Consider the following 18,954-nt stretch of genomic DNA (forward strand, 5'->3'; position numbering starts at 1 on the left):
ATTAAAAAAAGACCTATACTTAGCAAGATGCTTGTGATATAAATAGCGAAAAATACTTCAGAGGGCTTTAGTTTTGAAGCTTAAAATTTCAGAAAGTATTTGAGTAGTTAAAGAGTAGAGGTCAAAAATCAAGACATCCTCTGCTGGAAGTGGCATAACTGCCCCTTTTGAAAACTGGTACATAAGGAAATATTTGAACCCAGGTTTTCTGTAAACAATAAATATTTCAGTCTGGGAAAGTAGTTGAAGAAATAGAAATTCAGATTATATTCTATGCTCTCCTTTAGTGAAGAATGAAAATATATGATATAAAGATCACAAGATTGCTGAACGCTGATATTGATGTAAAGGTTTTTATATTGCCCAAATATTTTGAAAGACATATCTTAGGTAGGGACTGGAGAACAACTTTACATGTCAATACAATCTCAGTAGAGTCTTAACTACATCTGAGTGCTTTATTAATGACATAGCACTTTATTTATTTATTTATTTATTTATAATGTATTGTAGATTAGATTGTCGTAACACTTGGCAAGTGAGAGTATGCAAGGACTGACTGTAAAATAAAGCTGGAACTGAGTAATTATGATTCCGTGATAATTTTATTCAGGAAAACTGTAACTGTTGTTGCTGTGTTGCTCTTAACTGAAAAGTCTGCTTCTCAGAAGTCACGGACGTCATGATATGGTGTATCTGAAGACATTAGCAGACTTTACCTAAGGAACAGTTTTACTGAAGTATAATGCATTTTATGGTAGACAGTGTTTGAATCTTTAATGATTTAATTATGAGTGGCTGAGGTGATGCTTCTGATACTTTTTTTCCTTTACTTTTCCTTTCAGTACATTTGATCCATAGTATTTAAAAAGTATATGATTTTAGAAAGATTTTTTTCTCTATTTGTTTTTTTTTTTGTATAGGTATTACAGCCTTGTGACTTCTTCTTTGAAATGAAACAGTCAAGTAATAATCCACAGACAGCTGATCTAACAATTAGATCTCTAACTATAAAAGTAGGTACACTTTCATTACGTTTTTAGTTCTCTACTGCTTTCTACTTTGAAGGCTTTGAAGTAGCTTGTGAATATGTTTCTTAGGAAACACAAAAACCATCAGGAATGACTGAAGAGGGGAATTGTTTCTGTTCTTTATTGGTTCAGCTATCTGTTTTGCATGTGGAAACAAACGAAATTGAAAATTAACAGTTCTGTCACAGTGTTTTGGGTTTAGAATCTGTTTTATAAAATGGCCTGGTCTGCAGAGATGAGTTTTGAAGTGTTCAAATAGAGCATTGAATAATGTATCTTAGGAAGCTTCCATCTGGAAGAAAGGCAAGGGCTGAAAATTGTATAGTTTGAACTGTATTTTATGGAAAGTAGTGAGTTTTCAAACACTGAAGTCCTGTAGAGAACAGAGGTGTTTTGTTAGTGTTGACATACATATAATGTATTCATTATAATTTTGTTTCTGAAAGTAGTATTTCCCTTTACCAAGCTTCTCCGTTCAAATTATTCCAATGTTTAATTGTAGGTTTCACCAATAATCATAAACACAGTCATTACTATTACATCAGCCCTTTATCAAACTGCAGAAACAACAGAAGAAGAGATCAGTCCAATTCCTCCAGACCTGTGGAATAAGAAAGATATAAAAAATCTAAAAATGTGGTTTCTTGAAGAGTCAAATGAAAATGAAGATACAAATCCAACTGCTGAACTGGTTCCCACAGGAGAATCATTGAAAATGAATGTAGAATCTGTTTTTATAACTCTTGAAGCTGGTGTTGGGCACCGAACTGTACCGATGCTTTTAGCTAAGTCCTCATTTCTCGGGGAAGTCAAAAACTGGAGGACTTTAATCAACCTGCGTTCTCGTCTGGAGCTAGAGGTGAGGAATCCTACAAAAGAAATAAAAGTTTTCTTAGGATATTAAACATGTTATGTTGCTTAGACAGTAGAGGAAAAATAATCCATATATTTGATGACTAAATGCCTACAGATATATGTTTGTGGGAGCATGATGGGAATGAGGAGGGTTCAGATAGTTAAAATCTACATTATTAGATGTATTCATGGCAGTAATTGGTGTTATACAATCTCACATTTATGTTCTGTACGAACTTCCCAAAAGCCTGTGCCATCATTATTAGATTTTGGAGTATCAGCTGGCTAAAATGCTATGACAATCTTTATTTAAGATTATAGTAGAATATATTCATGTGTCATTTCTATAACGTACTATGTGGTACCAGTATTGTATATAAAATATTCACAGTGGCTCATGTTTGGAAATAAAATTCAGTGGTTGTGGTAGGTAGATTCTTTTTTATAGGCACTTCCAGTGCCTAAGCCTACAGCTTAGTTTGAAATTATATTTTAAGTGACATATTTTATACCACTTATTTGGAAGTGGGTCTTTGCAGTATAGACTCAGCTCTAAGTGCAGTCTGATTATAATTATTTCATTTTACCGAAGTAACTAATATACTTGTAAACCAGAATTTTAAGTCTTTAAAACCTGTAGAGCTTCCATTGATTTAACAGTTGAATTTAACTCCCTAATTGATTTCTGTATTTTGACAGGTACACTATTTTAATGAGATGTTTGGGGTGTGGGAACCTTTGCTTGAACCACTAGAAGTTGAGAAGACTGATTTATTCAAACCGTGGGTTCTTGAAATTAAGGTATATTTTCCAAATTGGAACTCAAGTCTTCTATTTTGCTACCTTAGCAAAAACAAATGCTCTGCATCTTTCATAGCTGAGGCTAATCTAACGATTTTGTTCCTTCTTGTTGGTTACCAAGACTTCTTTTCCCAATTAGTGAATGAAAACTGCTTTTGCACAAGTGAAGATCTGGACTCACAGAAGTGTTAAATAATACTGTCTTTTAGGTAGTGAGAGAATTTGATTCCAGTTGCACTAGATAATCATAATGACTTTAAATCAGTTTCTCTGAAACTAGGTCATATACTGATGATGCCCTCAGTGACTTCAGAAGGATCTCATTCCACAGTATTACCTGTAGTAGAAATTTATTGGAAGAATTGATACCCATTATTGACTAGCACAAAGTGTGCTGTGGGAATAGTGCTCTTACCAGTTAAGTTCCATCCTTTATAGTGAAATAGTCTAGATTCTGGTCTCAAAGTAGATAAGCATTTATCTAAGGAAGAGTGATACTTCTCCTCCCACCCCCTTTTTCTTTTTCAAAACTGTTCAAGTATTTGTAGCCCAAGAGGTTGATCAGAATAGAAAACTTGTGCTTTTGTTAGGACTGTCATTACCAAACAACTTTCTAAAGTAATGCCCTCAGAAGGGTAAAGGTTATTGACTAAGATATTGCAATCAGGAAATTGCTATTAAAATTAGTCCGAAGAATTTTTCAAAAAGGTGTGAGATCTAATGCAGAAGAAGGGTAGAAGACAGTGAGTCAGACCTTCTATCTTGCCCAGATTTGAAATACAGCATTTGGAAATACATAATTTCCATAAATGTTGAAGGTCAGGAAAATTTATTTGGTTTGGAAATACAAAAGACTAAATTTGGCGTTACTCTTCTAAGAAGAGGAAATCGGTTATATCTAATAATTTTACACTGTTTTTAGAAGTTACAATGACTGTTTTCACACAGCGTTTACTAGATAGGTTAGTGGCTATGTATAGGTGTATGTTCTTAATTATTGAATAATCATAAGTTTAGCTAATGTTGATTTCTGAAATACTTCTTCTGCTTCTTGCCTTCTTAATTGTCTTCTTCTGTATTTGAAAATAAAAACATGAACAGGAAGATAAAAGCCATGACAGGTCATAGAAATGGGAAGGGGAGAGAGAAGGTGTTTTGAGGTGAAACTTGCTTTTACAGAAGTGGTCAGATAAGAATTCTTTAAAAATCTCATTTCAGATGAAGAAGAAGGCTAAAAAAGCATTGATTGAATCGGATGCAGAAGAAGAACGCTTCAAAATTCCAGAATATAAAACAGTAATAAATATTTCTTCAAAAGACCAGCTGAACATTACATTGTCCAAATGTGGACTACAAATGTTGAGTAACCTGGGCACGGTAAGAAAGACTGCTTAACTATGCAGTGTCAGAAATGTTAAATGAATGTTTGTGCAGATAATCTTGATGAAATCTTATTCAATGTATTTGTGGTTTGTATCTATACTTTGTTTTCCAGGCATTTGCTGAAGCAGCTAGTCGAACTTCAGACATCTTCAAAAAAGATCGAGCACCATTTGTAATAATAAATTCTTTAGGACTTCCCATCACTGTCTCACCTAGTGATTCCTTTAGTGTCCTTAATGTTGAATTTGGAGCAAAAACATTTATTCTAAGAGATGAAGAGAATTTAAATATGGAATTTGTCAGAACTAAAAATGAGAGTGACCAATTCACAGCAATGACAACTCTTTGCAGCAAGAGGTTTTACGTTCAGATCTGTAAGTTCCAAAGTTCATACATCTTCTGTTATTGTAAAGAGTGCATCATACATACATCTTGCACATGTCAGTAAGCATTGGGGAACTACATAATATGAAAAGAGTGTCTATATTCTCTGTGAACAGCAGTATTTGAAATCCTGCTTTAGTCTTTGCAGCTAAAAGTTACATGTATCGTGTTAATTTTCAGAGTGTAAGTTTTCTACTGTGGTAAATTATTTAGTTAACCGATCTTCGTGAGTTTATTGCAGTCAAATATTTGTTTGCATTCAAAAGTTAATGCAAAATTAAGCCACCTCAGTTTGTTTTTTCTTGTAGAATTGAGGCCTGTATGTATATGTGAGTGTTCCTAAGGTTACTATTGATGGGGACCTTTAGAAGAAAAGATTTTTTTTTTTTTTTAATTTTCAAGTAAAACACAGTTAAGGCTAAAATAACAACAAAAAAAAGTAACATCTAGTTTTAATGTAAATGTGTTAAATATTTTAAGCTGATTTATTGTAATAAATTGACAGTTTTTTTCAAAACTGATTTTTACAAATGGTCTTGACCATATTATGTATTAATTGGATTGTTTGCACAATGTGTCTGAACTGTACCTTGTTAAAAAGCCATCACATCTTGTAAACATTTCCCTTTAGGCACTAATTTTATTTGTAGTGACAAAAGCCACTTGACTCTGTTTTTCCTCTGGTGAAACAAAGTCTTTGCTGTTTCTTAGGAGCACTGCAAAATTGGCATATTGAAACTGGTGATTGTACATTTTCATTTGCTTTATTTTTTTTTTAATAGATTGACTGATACAGAAAATTATACTGAATGTGCATTTCTGTCTTTCAGATGTATGTTATGCTTCTTTTTGAGTCTTTTATTTCTCGTCTTATAAATTCTAGGTCCACATAATCATTCCACTGTGGAAAAGATTCCATTGACAAAAGTGGGTCGATGTATTTACAGAGTGAGACATGATGAATCGGGTGTTGAAAGGGCCATTGTCTGTCAAATTGATACTGTTGAAGGAAGCAAGATGATAACTATACGTTCTCCTATTCAGGTTATTATATTTAAATACATCATAATTTCATTATTATTCTAATTTTTAATGAATAAAAATGATCTTGTAGTCTTTAAAGACACATTAGAAAGTGCTTCAAAAGCTTACCTGAACAATTCCTATAACATAGCTGTTGTGTTTTATAAGGTAGTTCAGAAGAGATTTTTCAAGAATAAGAAGCTTTTCCAAAGTGACGAAAGCAGGGGCTAGGATGGGAGTGAAAATGGGCCTGATTTTAGATCAGGATAGTTCATCAGTTATGTCTTACAGTGCTAGCTGTGATTGCAGTCTTGTTGACATATTCGCTTTATATGAAGTGATCAAACTTCTCTTAACTTTACATTGATTCTGCAAGGTTGTTACTCTGTCAGATTTATTTTTTCTTCATTCTCTATGATTGAGACATGAATTTCAAATCAGGAACAAGTCAGCTGAAGAGTGAGCCCTTTGTGTGTGTATCTGGTTTTGATTCAGTAGTGTTAGATGTATGGTTTATATGTAGTTTACAAGCACAGGAATAATCCAGATATTAGTGCTTTATAGTGGTAGTGTCCCTGTTATGTATCACTTGCAACTTTTGCCTGGAGTGGTTTATGACTTGCTTAATAATCAGGTTTACTGTTTTATACTTACCTAAATTAATATTTTTTCCCTAGAGCTGATAATACCATTTAAGTAACCATAAAGTAAAAATCCTAATGTTTGCAAAGAACAAAAACACTATATACTCCCCGAATTATAAAGATTGCTGATGGCTTAGCCTTAAAGTACATATTTTACTTACCTTGTGGATTTTTGACCCCCACACCGTTGTATCTAATACAATTTTTAGGAGAAATTTCTTTGAAAAATTATGGTATAGTTCAGATCTACTTGTATTTAGTTTTAAAGGGCTTTATGCTTCTTCTTAAAAATAATTTTACAGCTAATATATTCATTTTATAATTAAAATATAGCATTAAAGTGCACAACCAAATTATTAAGGAGATTTGCTGCTATTGGAGACAATTCTTTTGAAATACCTGATCTGAAATGGTAAATGGGTAAGATGAAAAATAAGAGGCTACTTGTTATGTCCTCTGTTAGGTTCAAACCACTTAATCTTTCCAGTTTTTCCTAATGCATGTTGCTGGATTTTTATTTCACTTAGATAAGGAATCATTTTTCAATCCCGTTAAATATTTTTGAGGAAGGAAGATGTATAGGGACTGCTTCACCAGAAAATGAATTCAACATACCATTGTCCTCTTACAGGTACTTTGTTGCATTGTTCTTTTGTCATGGAATATGTTTATAGATTGTTGATTATTGTATCCATACAATTACACTAAAAAAAAGTTTCTGTTTGCTACCTAATACTGTAATTGTATTGCCATTGTTGGCTATGATGTTCTCAAAGCATCTTGTTGAGTTAAATAAAATACTATATAATTCTTGAATTGGAAGCCTTTTGAAATCCATTTTACTGGACAACTTAAATTAACTAAGAATCCAAGCCCACGTGCTGCTTGTGATTGTTATCCACACGGTACAGACTTTTTTTCTTAGAGGAGTGATGTCTAGTGATGCATTACAGCTTTTTTTTTTTTTTTTGTTATTTGTGATTCTGAAGTGAAAAATTGAAACTAATACACTTAAACTCTTATCACAGTTGTGAAAAAAGACTTGTCAACCTTAGAAAGACTTGGCTTCCAGAACATCTATACTATTAGCACCTTCAAGCTAATACCCACTTGAAACTGCACTGAGTTTGAGTGTACAGTTCAGCTGAACTGTCACCAAATTTTAGGCACATAAGTTTGCTTTGATGTTTTTTTATGATTATGGAGATTTTCTTTCTGTTTTTCCACAAATACTTTCCCTCCATTTTTGTTTTGTTTTTTTTTGAAGATGACAGCTGTTTGTCTTTTTTTGTTAAATAAGCTACAAGTTATTGTGGATGATGTAAGTTAATTAGTATCTCTGATTACCTGGATTTTGTTTAATAAGGGTTAGTGACCTTTTAAATTTATTGCACGGATACACAGACGAGTTCAGCTAGGCACATGTAAACATTTGCTGTAGTGAACATTCAGGAAATGATCCACACTAACAAAATTAATTACTGTCAGAAATTTTCCAAAATCCAAACAATCATAGAATGAATGTTGCATAGGGCTTTTCTTTTTCATAAATGAAAAATTCAATATCATGTTAAGTGTTTAAAAAAACATTTTCATTTACAGGTCCATACTGAGTTTGCAACCACTAGCCAGTGAAAATGGAGTGGATGGAGAATATGATATGTGTGAAGGAATTACATTTGATGAAATTATGAAAAATGTTGACAGTTTATTACAAAGGAAATGTCAGTCTGTGAGGTCAAGTAACCACTCACTTATCATCAATATTGTTCCTGTAAAAGACATGTTGACAACTTCATTATGCACAGATCAGTGGGATTTTCCATATGTTGTTCATTTATGGCCTTCTGTTCTTCTCCGCAATCTTCTTCCGTATCAAATAACTTATTCTCTAGAGGTAATTCTTTAATATTTAATTTTTTTGTGATGTTTCCCACCAGTGATAGGAAAGCTCACAAGGTGGTTGAAATGTGTTTATAAATAGATATTAAAAGATAGGGCTTCTGGTAGAGTAGTTGTGAAGCAGGTTTACAGATCTTGTAAGGGCATGTCTGTATTACAGAAATGAAACAGTATCAGAGTGTGAAAAGTGGTGGTATTAATGATTAGGGTTTTATTATTATTAATGATAAGTCATACTTTAAATACATAATGTGAAGTAAAACTTACGCTGTATAAGTTTACCCCTGTGAGACACTTTCTGTTGCTCAAGTGCAACTTGAACCTAATTAAACAGTATAGTTTTTACTTTGAATTATGACTGTCTCAAGTGACATAAGTGGGTCATCCTAAAGTAGTGTTTTACATGCTATCACTGAATTTTAGTGGTAGTATGCTTTTAACAAATTCTGAAAGGCGTGCCTTTCTGCCAGGTTTTTGGCTTGAATTGCAGCCTAGTGCCAGACTTTGTTCTTTTCAGACAAAATTAAATTATTAGATGCACTTTTGACTGTTAATAGTAATTCACTCCGGGTGAGAAGCCAGTCTCAAGTAAAACACCTAGAACATGTGGTGTGGACATTGGTTCCCTCAACATCAGTTTCATTCTGTGGATCTGCTATAGTTGTGTCCCACTACTTGCTGGTCTAGACATAATATAATAGGTGGAAGACAGTGAACCCACTTATTTTTTTTTTTTTTTCCAAAATGACCGTAATATTTAGTATATGGACTCAAATAGTAGAATTTAATAAAGAATTTTGCTGGAAATACACAATTACTAGAGCTAGAGACTGTGGTCTCTGCCAAGTGTGTGATAGTAACAGGCTCTTTTCTATCTCAAGATACCTCTCTTACAAATTTATTTAGGGAAAGAAATACTGAGTTGAGGAAATTATCTCAGTATTTAAGTGTGTTTATGTATTTGAGTTTGGTGACAGTTTGTGTGTGTGTGTCTGTGTGTGTGTGTGTGTTAAATTTTGATGACTATGCATTGTTTCGGCATTGGTTTTTTTTTTGTTTTTTTTCTTTTAATGTGTCAGGTTAAGCTGTTTAGTTGTGTGTCTTGGTTTTCAGACATAGTATGTAACATAATTAAATAGTGTAAGACTCATTTTGAAAATTTGCTTAAGTATCTTGTGTCTCATTTTTCAAAGCCAGCTAGAAAGTAAAAGTTGATATGAATTTTGAGTGTGACTCATTTAAATATACACTGTTGTTTTTTGTTTGTGTTTTGTTGTTTTTTTTAAAAGGGAAATGGGAACAAGTATGACACTCTCCAAGAGGGATGTTCAGCTCAGATACATAATGCAGTCTTGGATCAAACAAAACTAGATTTACAGTTACTTAACTATCTTGATCAAAATTGGAAAAGTGAGTACCATATAAAAAGCAATCTACCTGAAATCAGCTTTACAACGTTTTACTGCATCACGGAGTTGGATAAAACTGAACTGGATATTGCTGTCCACGTGACCTACACAACCGGGCAGATGGTTATAGAGATTCACAGTCCGTACTGGATGGTGAATAAAACTGGTCGAATGTTGCAGTACAAAGCCGATGGTATTCACCGCAAGCATCCTCCAGATTACAAAAAGCCACTCCTTTTCTCTTTTCAGCCCAAAAATTTCTTCCAGAATAACAAGGTATTATATTTCGTAAAACCTAACAGCTCTGCACTCCCCTGTGTTGTTGTATGAAAGCATTTTTACACTTTGGAAGTTATCTACACCATGCTGTGATCTCTAAAGTTCATGGAAGCTACCATATCTGTCTAAACCCATATTTTAAGTAAGCATGTTGTCAGATACGCTTGAGATGGGAAATTTGCATTATCAAAGGCATTGTTAAGAAGGAGATTGTCATCTTTGAGAGTAACAAAATTAACTTAGAAATGCTTCCTAAATAAAAGTATTTCCTATATTCCATTTAAAGTGCATCAAGAAGTGATCCTTATTCCAAATAAGACTTAGAAGTTGTGTAAGAAATGTAAAGCTGTGGTACTTGAAAATGGATCCTTGCAACGGTTGTTGGTAGATTGCGTCAAAGTTAGTAGTAAGCTAAGGTTAAGATGCAGTTTACCATTTGAGTTTGCTATGTGAGTTTTTTAATGCTGATTACTGATGGATGAATGATACAAGAAAGATTACGTGACCGAGATTTTCATAGTGTATAAGTTTGGAAAGGATACTTATGTGGTTGTTTCCTCTGCAGTATCTTACAGCTTTAATTCTTATTCCACATAGCTTGTAACTAAGGGTGGTAGAAAATCTTGGATTGACTCGATAGAGTACTTTGTGAGACTATACTGGTAGTTGTTGTGTCTTGAATAGAAACACCAGTATTTCCAGGATTCACTTATATTTGTGTTTATATAAACACTTACTTTGTGTGTGATTTTAAATGTTGTTAGTGTCTGTAAGTTGAAAATTAATTCAGGGTGCTTCTTCTTAGGTGCAACTTATGGTAACTGACAGTGAACTGTCTGATCAGTTTTCACTGGACACTGTTGGAAGCCATGGTTCTGTGAAATGCAAGAGTCATAAAAAAGATTATCATGTGAGTTAAATTCATCTTTCAAATTCATTAGTCTCAGAAGATACAAATGAGGTAAGAAAAGGACAGCATGCTTCTAACAATGTCTTCCTATTTACAGGTTGGTGTCACCATAGACAACAGCAGTTTTAATATTACTAGGATTGTAACTTTCACCCCATTTTTTATGATCTCAAATAGAAGCAAATACACTTTGGAAGTAGCTGAAGAAGGAAAGGAAAAGTGGATTCCTATTGTTTTACAACAGGTAAACTTATAAAGGAACCTATTAAATGAATTGGATTGAATACTCGCTGATGGAAAACTAGCCATGCAGTGTTCAATGAGTGTCTGAGTATATTGTATTTATTCAATAAATTACCTGTGTCCTGTTACTTTTTCTCAGTGGTGCTTTTGGACATACTGTAAAACTGGTTTACATTGTAATTGGAATGTTATCTCTGTTATCTGTATTATAAGTAATAAGAGAAAAAGACCTATACTGTTAGGATATTATCTCTCTCTACACAGGAACTTCTGTTCAGGGTTTTGCAGTGGTACCTTACAGAGTGGTTTGGTTGATGTCCTACATGTGATGCCACTTTCATGTAGCAAGAAAAATCCTCTTGTGGATCAGTTCAAATGCTCGAAACTGTTGTTCTGGGACTAGTCTCACTGTTGTTTTTTAATGCTTAATGCATACTTTCTAAAGATGTATCATTGGCCCCTAGGACAAGTGGTGTGAAAGTGGCTTTTGAATTTTCATTTATGCCACAGAAGTCTGGACTTTTAAGACAGGGCATGTAGACTGGCTGTTCACACTGGATTGCAATTATGTTTTGTATGTGTGGTGAGTTTTGCGGCATCATGCCTTCCTTTTGGACATATAGGAAGAACAGTGCATGTTTTGGGGTACTGTTGAAGGTCTATGAAAGCTGAAAGTGATCCATACTGCCTTCTGGTAAGAGTGAAATCTCCCTTGTTCCCTTCCTGTGTGTCTTGAAGAGAGTGTATCTAAAGCAGGGACAAAAGTTTAGCTTATCAGATGGTGCAGTTGGAGGCTTTCTTGCATTTCTGAGGTATTGTAAGTACTCCAAATGATTACCTAAAATGCTTGCAAACTAAAATACCAAAGTTAAAGGAGTATTTTAAATCAGATTTGTAATCTGATCTTTGTTACGTTTTTGTTGCTTTCAACACATGCTCCTTAGGTATGTATTTTGTATGTAATTATTACAGAAGGGAAATACTGTTTAAATATCATTATTTCAATTTATGATTGTGATACAACTTCACTTGCTTTTTGTAGTCATTTTTCCATTGTGATTTTTAAGCATACACAGTGATGTTTAGATCCTGAAGAGTCTTAAGTCAGTTCAGCTTCCTGTAATGTTTATTATTATTTTAAAATAAGATTCTTTGCTTTTACTCATACTTTTAGCCATAAGCCTACACCTGTATTCTCTTTCCTCTGAACCAAACATTTGTTTGACTGTACATAGTTTTTTGGGTTCCTTACATGCCTGGTGACTCATATAGTTCATTGATAAAGCTCTGAAATGACAAAGGTTCACATGTAATAGTATGGGCCACTTCATATCTGACTTCTTATTTTGAGAAAATATAGTCAGATTTTATTAGTTCTTGGTTTTGTGGTTTGTATTTGATGAAGAGCTGTTACTAGAATAAATTGAGTTATTTTACAAGCACTTCTGAAATTTTCTGAAGAGAACTATTCAGAGGTAATAGTTTTGAAAGTTTAAATACGTTACTGCATATATAATCTGTGGTTTTTCTGTGTTGTTGTTTTGTTAATATCCTTGCAAAATTTTCTGATTTGTCCCACAATCATCATTGTTTTTCAGGTGTTTCATAATTGTATTAATTGATCTTGGTCTCCTTTCAGTTATCAAGTATCAAAGGAGGACTTTGTAAATATTAGGAGTGCTGATAATCTTTTGAAAGATTCGATGTGCTAATTTATCAAATTGAGTAGCAGAAGTCAACAGAGGAATCTATTTCCTCCTAAATGATTCCAAACTTCACTTCAACAATTGCTTGCCTTTTCACATGGTGTAGATGTTTTCCCTTTTGATAAACAGTCTAAAAGCCTATGTTATGACAGTTAAGTCTGCCAAGGTTGTCCATCTGTAACCCAGTGCTCAATCCAGTATATCTGTTATCTCTTCTAAAGTTAGGTAGAGTCTGGCCACTATTGCTCTATCTTGGAGCATCCAGAAACTGTTACCATGATTTCCAGAAACCAAGTTACCATGTGATATTGTTCTTAAGATATGGAACTGCTGTCCAGCTAGCCTAGATTTATTTATTTATTTAATGCCTGTGATTTTTTTTTACGTGTTTCTCACATTACTCTCTTACATTTGGTTAATCTTCAAGAAAACCCAAGCTTGTTGAAATGTTAATTCATATCTCAGTTTGCTACCTTTTTCCTTTCACTCTATTTTTGTCATTTTAAGCAGAGTCCTTCCTTCTGCTGTAGCTTTTATCCACTTTTCTTTCTTAGTGACAGGTAGACTGTCTTCTCGGAGGGAAAAAAGCAATTATTATGTAGATCTCATTTGCTCGTGGACATATTCCATGTCTGGAAAGCAGTCACTCTATCAGAATCTTTAATTACTATTTTTAGAAAAATTTGTTGTTCTTCAGAAGGCTGTAACAGAAGTCGTTCAATGGTGATTAGTATGAAATGGCTTGTTAAGGGTAGTCCTTTGAATTAGGTATAGTGCAAGTGAGTTGACCAGCATGCATCCTTAGAGAAAGAAAGAAAACATTGCCGAAGACTTTACATGAGACCACTGTTAAATACAAACATCCTATTATGGAATGGAAGTTGTTGTAGAAATATAGTATCTAGTGAAGCACTTAGCAGATATGTGGTAAAACATTTGGAAGCAGCATCATTTTATAACACATTCTGTGGCTAAAGATCATTGAAAAAAATTATGGTTTAGTTTTCTCTGGTTGATTCTGTAACTTTTTGTTTAGCCAATTCTTTTATTTTGGTTTTGATTATAAACTTTCATTTACTGTTGACTGAATCTCCTTGAATTTTCTTTGGGCTCTGTAAATTTCTATGTTGAGACTTACTTGCTGTGTTTTATGCTAGTTTACAACACAACTCTGAATTTCTTTTGTCTGTAGGATACACGGTGTAGATAATCTTCAATCTTGCTGTTTAACTATATTTTTTTCCTTTGTCTTCCTGCTTCCTGTGGTGTGAGAAACAATGGGAAAGGGAACTTAGTGGCATGGTAAGTTGGTGAACTAGTCTTTCACCACTGAAGATTGAATTCTAGGATTCAGATGCAATTTAACATAAACATCTCATTTCTTAAACTGTGTCTGAGAAAGATGCTCCAAAAGTGTTGGGTGTTGCAGGTGAACAGTGTGAAATACAGGAAAAGTGGTTTATCTACTTAGACTGGCTCTTGCTGATTGAGAATTATTGTTAATCATAGCTTGCTACTGTGGCAGGACCCTCTTAATTAGTAGGAAACTTTTCATTAGTTACAATTAAAATTTTTGTCTTCCTTGCCTCCTCATTTTATCCATTTGTGTAAACTGTTTAAAAAGAGATTGTCTGAGGGATTTTTAAACCAAGAAGGGCTGTGACTTCAGTCAGGTGTGACTAGCAGAAAGTACTCTCTGATTTAGCTGCCTAATGCTTCATACTTTATTTAAATGTTTTATACCCACATGTAGATATGTGTGTGTATATGTGTGCGTGGATATATAGGTATATATATAGTATTTTGAATGAATATCTGGTACACTGGTGTCCTGCATACTCAAGTTACATGGTATATTATGCTAATATCCCCTTTTGTCATTCATTGTCACTGTAAGTTTGATTTGTAATTCATACTTATTTGGCAAGAGATTTTGTTGATTGCTGTTGCTGTTGTTGTTTGGCTTGGTTTTTGGAGCATTTTTTGTTTGCCTTTTTGTTGTTGAAGTTTGTCTGTTTTGGTGGTGTAGCTGTGCTCAGCTTTATACTCTGGATTGCAAATACATTATCCATTTTAAATCTACTTCTTCACGTGAATATGAAGTCTTACTGTTTTCATTTTTATCTCCTTAAATCTTTTGAATCTTCAATGTAGTCTGAATTAATTTTTACTTCCTTTCAATTTACTGTGTTCAGGTAAGTATTACCTTAAGGGTTTCAGTAGTGTTTCTGATCCCACTCACTACACTTTTGGGTAGAATTTTAGTAGATGAACTTTGGGCTAAAGTGAATTTTGTTTAACATCTAGTTTATTTTCCCACTTACTTTAAAATGCCTGTTTGGGTTTTTTTAGTGCATTCCCTTTTGGCCTGAAAACGATGCCAACAAACTGCTTGTTAGAGTCGAAAATTCTAATGTCCTCCCAAAGAAGATAAATTTTGATAAGCAGGAAAACTGCCTGCTACTGCATTTGGACAACAAGGTAAATGGTTGCCTTCATTAATCAGATAAAACAACATGACTGCTTCATTTCTATTCTCAGAACTTTCTGTCTTCCCATACAATCAGCTATTGAAAAAAAATGCTGGGGAAAAGATCATGTATGTGCAGCTGTATTGTCATCCTCATACTCACTATCTGGAGTGTATACACACAGATATAAGTAGGCTAATAAGTATTTCATGTTATTTTAGAACTAATGTGAAGTTACTTGTCAAAGAAACTGCAGCTCCACTGAATTTACTTCTGTGTTGCGTATGGTCTCATCTAGCAGTAATTCTAAAATATGTGAATGTTTTTAAAGTAGAATGCTTTGGAGGGCATTAATATATATGAATGGTTGAAGATTCCTCTACTACCAGCCTAAATTTTGACAGTACAGAATTTCTCCATATTTTTGATTACTAAGCGCAATGTCTTTTACTTAGTAATTACATTCAGGAAATACTTTAAAGGTATGTTAAAACAGGTTGGTTGTTTGATTGTTTGGTGATTTTATCTTATGACAGTAAAAGCTTCCAAAAATATTTAAATTACATTTGCTTTATTAGAAATGAATTCCACTGTTACTTACTTTGTAATTTTTGTATCTGATAGCTTGGAGGAATTACAGTGGATGTTAACCTGACTGAACATTCTACAGTGATTACCTTTGCTAATTACCATGATGGTGCAGCTCCATTTCTGTTAATAAACCATACTAAAGAGGAAATCATTGAGTATGGACAAAGGTATGTAAGTATTTTAGAGTAGATGTCTGCACATAGAAATGTGAACTGTTATTTCATTTATTGTAAGTATGCCTGTTTCTAAAGATGCCCTAAGTTTGTCAAAGCAATAAAAAAATAAATCTCTTTTTCTAAATTGAAGAGAATGGTTAATGGAGGAATATTATTTAGTGCTAGGTGTCTGTTTCTACAAGTAAAAAAGCTGTTTTGTGAGCAAAGGAGCCTCTCTGTTCTCTTTTTATATGAATATTGTGGCCTTGTCCTTTACATTGATTTACATTCCTGATAGGGGTACCTACCTGGATTTTGGGTATCCCTAGAATAAATTTATAAGCATATATGTAACTTCTGTAATTAACTCTGAGGAATAGAATATTTTAGTTGGAAGGGACCTACAGTGGTTATCTAGACCAACTGCCTGATCAGTTCCGGGCTGACCAAAAGTTAAAGCATGTTGTTAAGGCCATTGTCTTCTGAAACACTGACAGGTGTGGGCATTGACCACTTCTCTAGGAAGCCTGTACCAGCATTGGTCCACTCTTGGTAAAGAAATGCTTCCTTATGTCCAGTCCTGGCACAGCTTTGAACCATTACCACATGTGGTATCACTGGATCCCAGTGAGAAGAGATTAGCAGTTCCCTTTCCACTTCCGCTCCTGGGGTAGACTTCTTTCAGAGACCTGTAGAAGCAGTTCTGCCAGTTTTTAACTCTGTGTGAGGGAGAATGGAGTTTAAAATATGTTTGTCTGCAAACATCTCCTGCATCCATATACTAAACACTGCAGTTTTCCCTTCAGCAGATCATATAGGAGAAACCTTTCCTAAACAATGAATTTTGAATACACTTTTCTTGGAATAGTAATAATCAGGCAGCACAAATAATGAGTTTTCCTTTCAGCTTGCAAACTCCGCTGTCTTTTTTCTCTACTTACTATTTCCCTTGTTAATCACAAGTGGGGAAGAAAATAAGTAATTACAATATACTGTGTATACTTTATTGATGAAGTATATATATGTATTTTGAAGTATAAGTACTGGGTTTATTATTTATTACTGAGTATGGTTCTGTGTGTCTTTTTATGCAGAATGTTTTCATTTTCATTATTAAAAAAAATTGTTGAAATGCTAGAATATAGATGTCACGGACACAGAAAAAGATTATTAACATTTTAATTTTATGTTTAATTTTTAACATTTGTTCTAGTTCCCTTAGTGAATTGGAAGACTGTCTTCAGCCAAATAAGGCAGTACTGTATACTTGGGTGGACCCAGCAGGATCTAGAAAATTGAAATGGAAATGTGGAAATAGAATTGAGGAAATCACACCGAAAGAGGTACGTTTATTTTCTAAAGTGCCTTTTAATACTAATTTAGTATCCTTTTCAGCAGTGTATGTGTGAAATTCTATATGCAATGAGTATGACAGTAACAACATTGTTTTCTGGAGCTTGTGCCAGCATCATTGTCTTCAGAAGTGTGTGTGTGTGAGACTGCTGTAAAACTTCCTAATTTAATAATTTCCCTGTACCTCTAAAAAAAATGTTGCCTATTATCGTGCTAAGATTTCTGGATTTACTTGTGTAGTAGTAGAATGACGAATAAAGAATTTTCTTCTCTTTTTCATAGGACAAAATGGAAACACTCAGCCTGGACTGTAGAAAAGTGGTCTATTTAGTGTCATTTTTTGAAGGTTTGCAGCGCATTGTCCTGATAACTGATAATGTGAATGTATTTAAATTGGCTTATGAAAGTGTAAAAGCAGAACTAGCAGAGCAAGAAATTGTTCTCTCTTTGCAAGATGTTGGAATTTCGTTAGTAAATAATTATACAAAGCAGGAGGTGTCCTACATTGGAATTACAAGGTAACTTCTTTTGTCTCCAACCGTCTAAAATTTTTTAACTTCACAGAATTTAATTTTGAAATTTTGGGTGTGATTGAAGAGGAAAAAGAGGTCTGGGTGAGGGTGTTTAGAACTAAGTAATCATATTTTCTTGTTGTAAAGAGAAATGTTTTCACTCTTTTATATTAATGTGTATGCTTTCTATAACTGGATGTATGTGGTTTTGCTACACAGAATTGAAACTCTGGATGGCAAAACTCCCAGTAGATTGAAAAGAAGTGCTTCCTGTCCATATATTTTGGGGAATCATAGTAGAGTTTTAAGGAATAAGGTCTGTGGGTAGTTTGTGTAAGTGGATTTTTAGGTCTTTATTGAAGAAACAAGTGCTGAATTCTGTGTTGAAAATTCTGATGCAGTAGTGGCTTGCAGTTCTTTTTAGTTTTGATTGAGAAATTATGGTGACTCCAAGGCTCTGATACTTTAGGTTTTTACTATAACATCTCAGAGGAAAGCAGAAAAGGAACTATGTAGTGCTTGAGACGTACTTCTATATATTCACAGCTCTTAAGTTGCTAGAGTGAGGATTTTTCCTCTTGATTCTTTGCATCACACTGCAAAACAAACAAGCAAAAAACTTCACATACATGTATACTCATTCACATCTCTTATTTGCAACTAAAATCCCGATCCTTGCCCTCACCTGCGAAACTGAGCTCTGAAAACTATCTAGACAGTTGGAATACTCCATTAAAAGTGGCAGCCAGTTGCCCAGGTTCAAAAGTAGTGTTGAGATTTCACTGAATCTATTTTTTGTAAGCAGTCATTCATAGTCAGTAGTCTAGCAGTACTTACTGTTTTCTTGTTAAAACCTGGGTGGATATCAATCTCCTGAAAGCTCTTTTTAAAGGCAACAGATTATTCCCTGGTTTCAGTGAAGAAAACCCTGTATTCCAAAACATTCCCATTCGTGACTGTGTTGTTACAAAAATAACAGGTTTTGTTTGTATCAAACTTGATGCAGAAACAAGTTTCACCATGGTAGTTCTGGCATCATATTGTGGGGTTGGGGGAAGAAGAAAATAAGGGAAAATTCCCAGCAATTTCAAGCTAGTACTCTATTTTGTAGCTGTTGTTTTGCCCTTTAGTTCACTTTTTTTTTTTTTTTGGTGATTCTGCCATTGATGTATCAATGCAAGCAGAGATGTAGCTAAAAGGGATTGGTTAAGGTTGCTGTGTGTGGAGGTCTGTGTTTGTGGGCTATAGAGTAACTTGTGGAAAGGGGAAACAGCCTCCACCTGTCTGATAGTGTTGGTTTGT

At 34.0% G+C, this 18,954-nt stretch overlaps 1 protein-coding gene across 1 annotated transcript in view; it reads left to right on the forward strand.

The window, feature by feature from the left end:
* Positions 1 to 18,954, forward strand: part of VPS13A (vacuolar protein sorting 13 homolog A) — a 114,804-nt gene that overhangs the window by 57,656 nt on the left and 38,194 nt on the right. The window contains exons 40-54 of the mRNA XM_031054352.2: positions 924 to 1,016; positions 1,534 to 1,890; positions 2,586 to 2,687; positions 3,906 to 4,064; positions 4,183 to 4,444; positions 5,338 to 5,498; positions 6,649 to 6,752; positions 7,724 to 8,018; positions 9,313 to 9,708; positions 10,517 to 10,621; positions 10,719 to 10,865; positions 14,923 to 15,051; positions 15,666 to 15,799; positions 17,001 to 17,130; positions 17,423 to 17,658. Of these exons, the coding sequence (XP_030910212.1) occupies positions 924 to 1,016; positions 1,534 to 1,890; positions 2,586 to 2,687; positions 3,906 to 4,064; positions 4,183 to 4,444; positions 5,338 to 5,498; positions 6,649 to 6,752; positions 7,724 to 8,018; positions 9,313 to 9,708; positions 10,517 to 10,621; positions 10,719 to 10,865; positions 14,923 to 15,051; positions 15,666 to 15,799; positions 17,001 to 17,130; positions 17,423 to 17,658 (2,810 nt within the window). The remainder of the gene's footprint in view (positions 1 to 923; positions 1,017 to 1,533; positions 1,891 to 2,585; positions 2,688 to 3,905; positions 4,065 to 4,182; positions 4,445 to 5,337; positions 5,499 to 6,648; positions 6,753 to 7,723; positions 8,019 to 9,312; positions 9,709 to 10,516; positions 10,622 to 10,718; positions 10,866 to 14,922; positions 15,052 to 15,665; positions 15,800 to 17,000; positions 17,131 to 17,422; positions 17,659 to 18,954) is intronic.

Source organism: Melopsittacus undulatus, chromosome Z (genome assembly GCF_012275295.1).
Source record: "Melopsittacus undulatus isolate bMelUnd1 chromosome Z, bMelUnd1.mat.Z, whole genome shotgun sequence".
Lineage (NCBI taxonomy): Eukaryota > Metazoa > Chordata > Aves > Psittaciformes > Psittaculidae > Melopsittacus > Melopsittacus undulatus.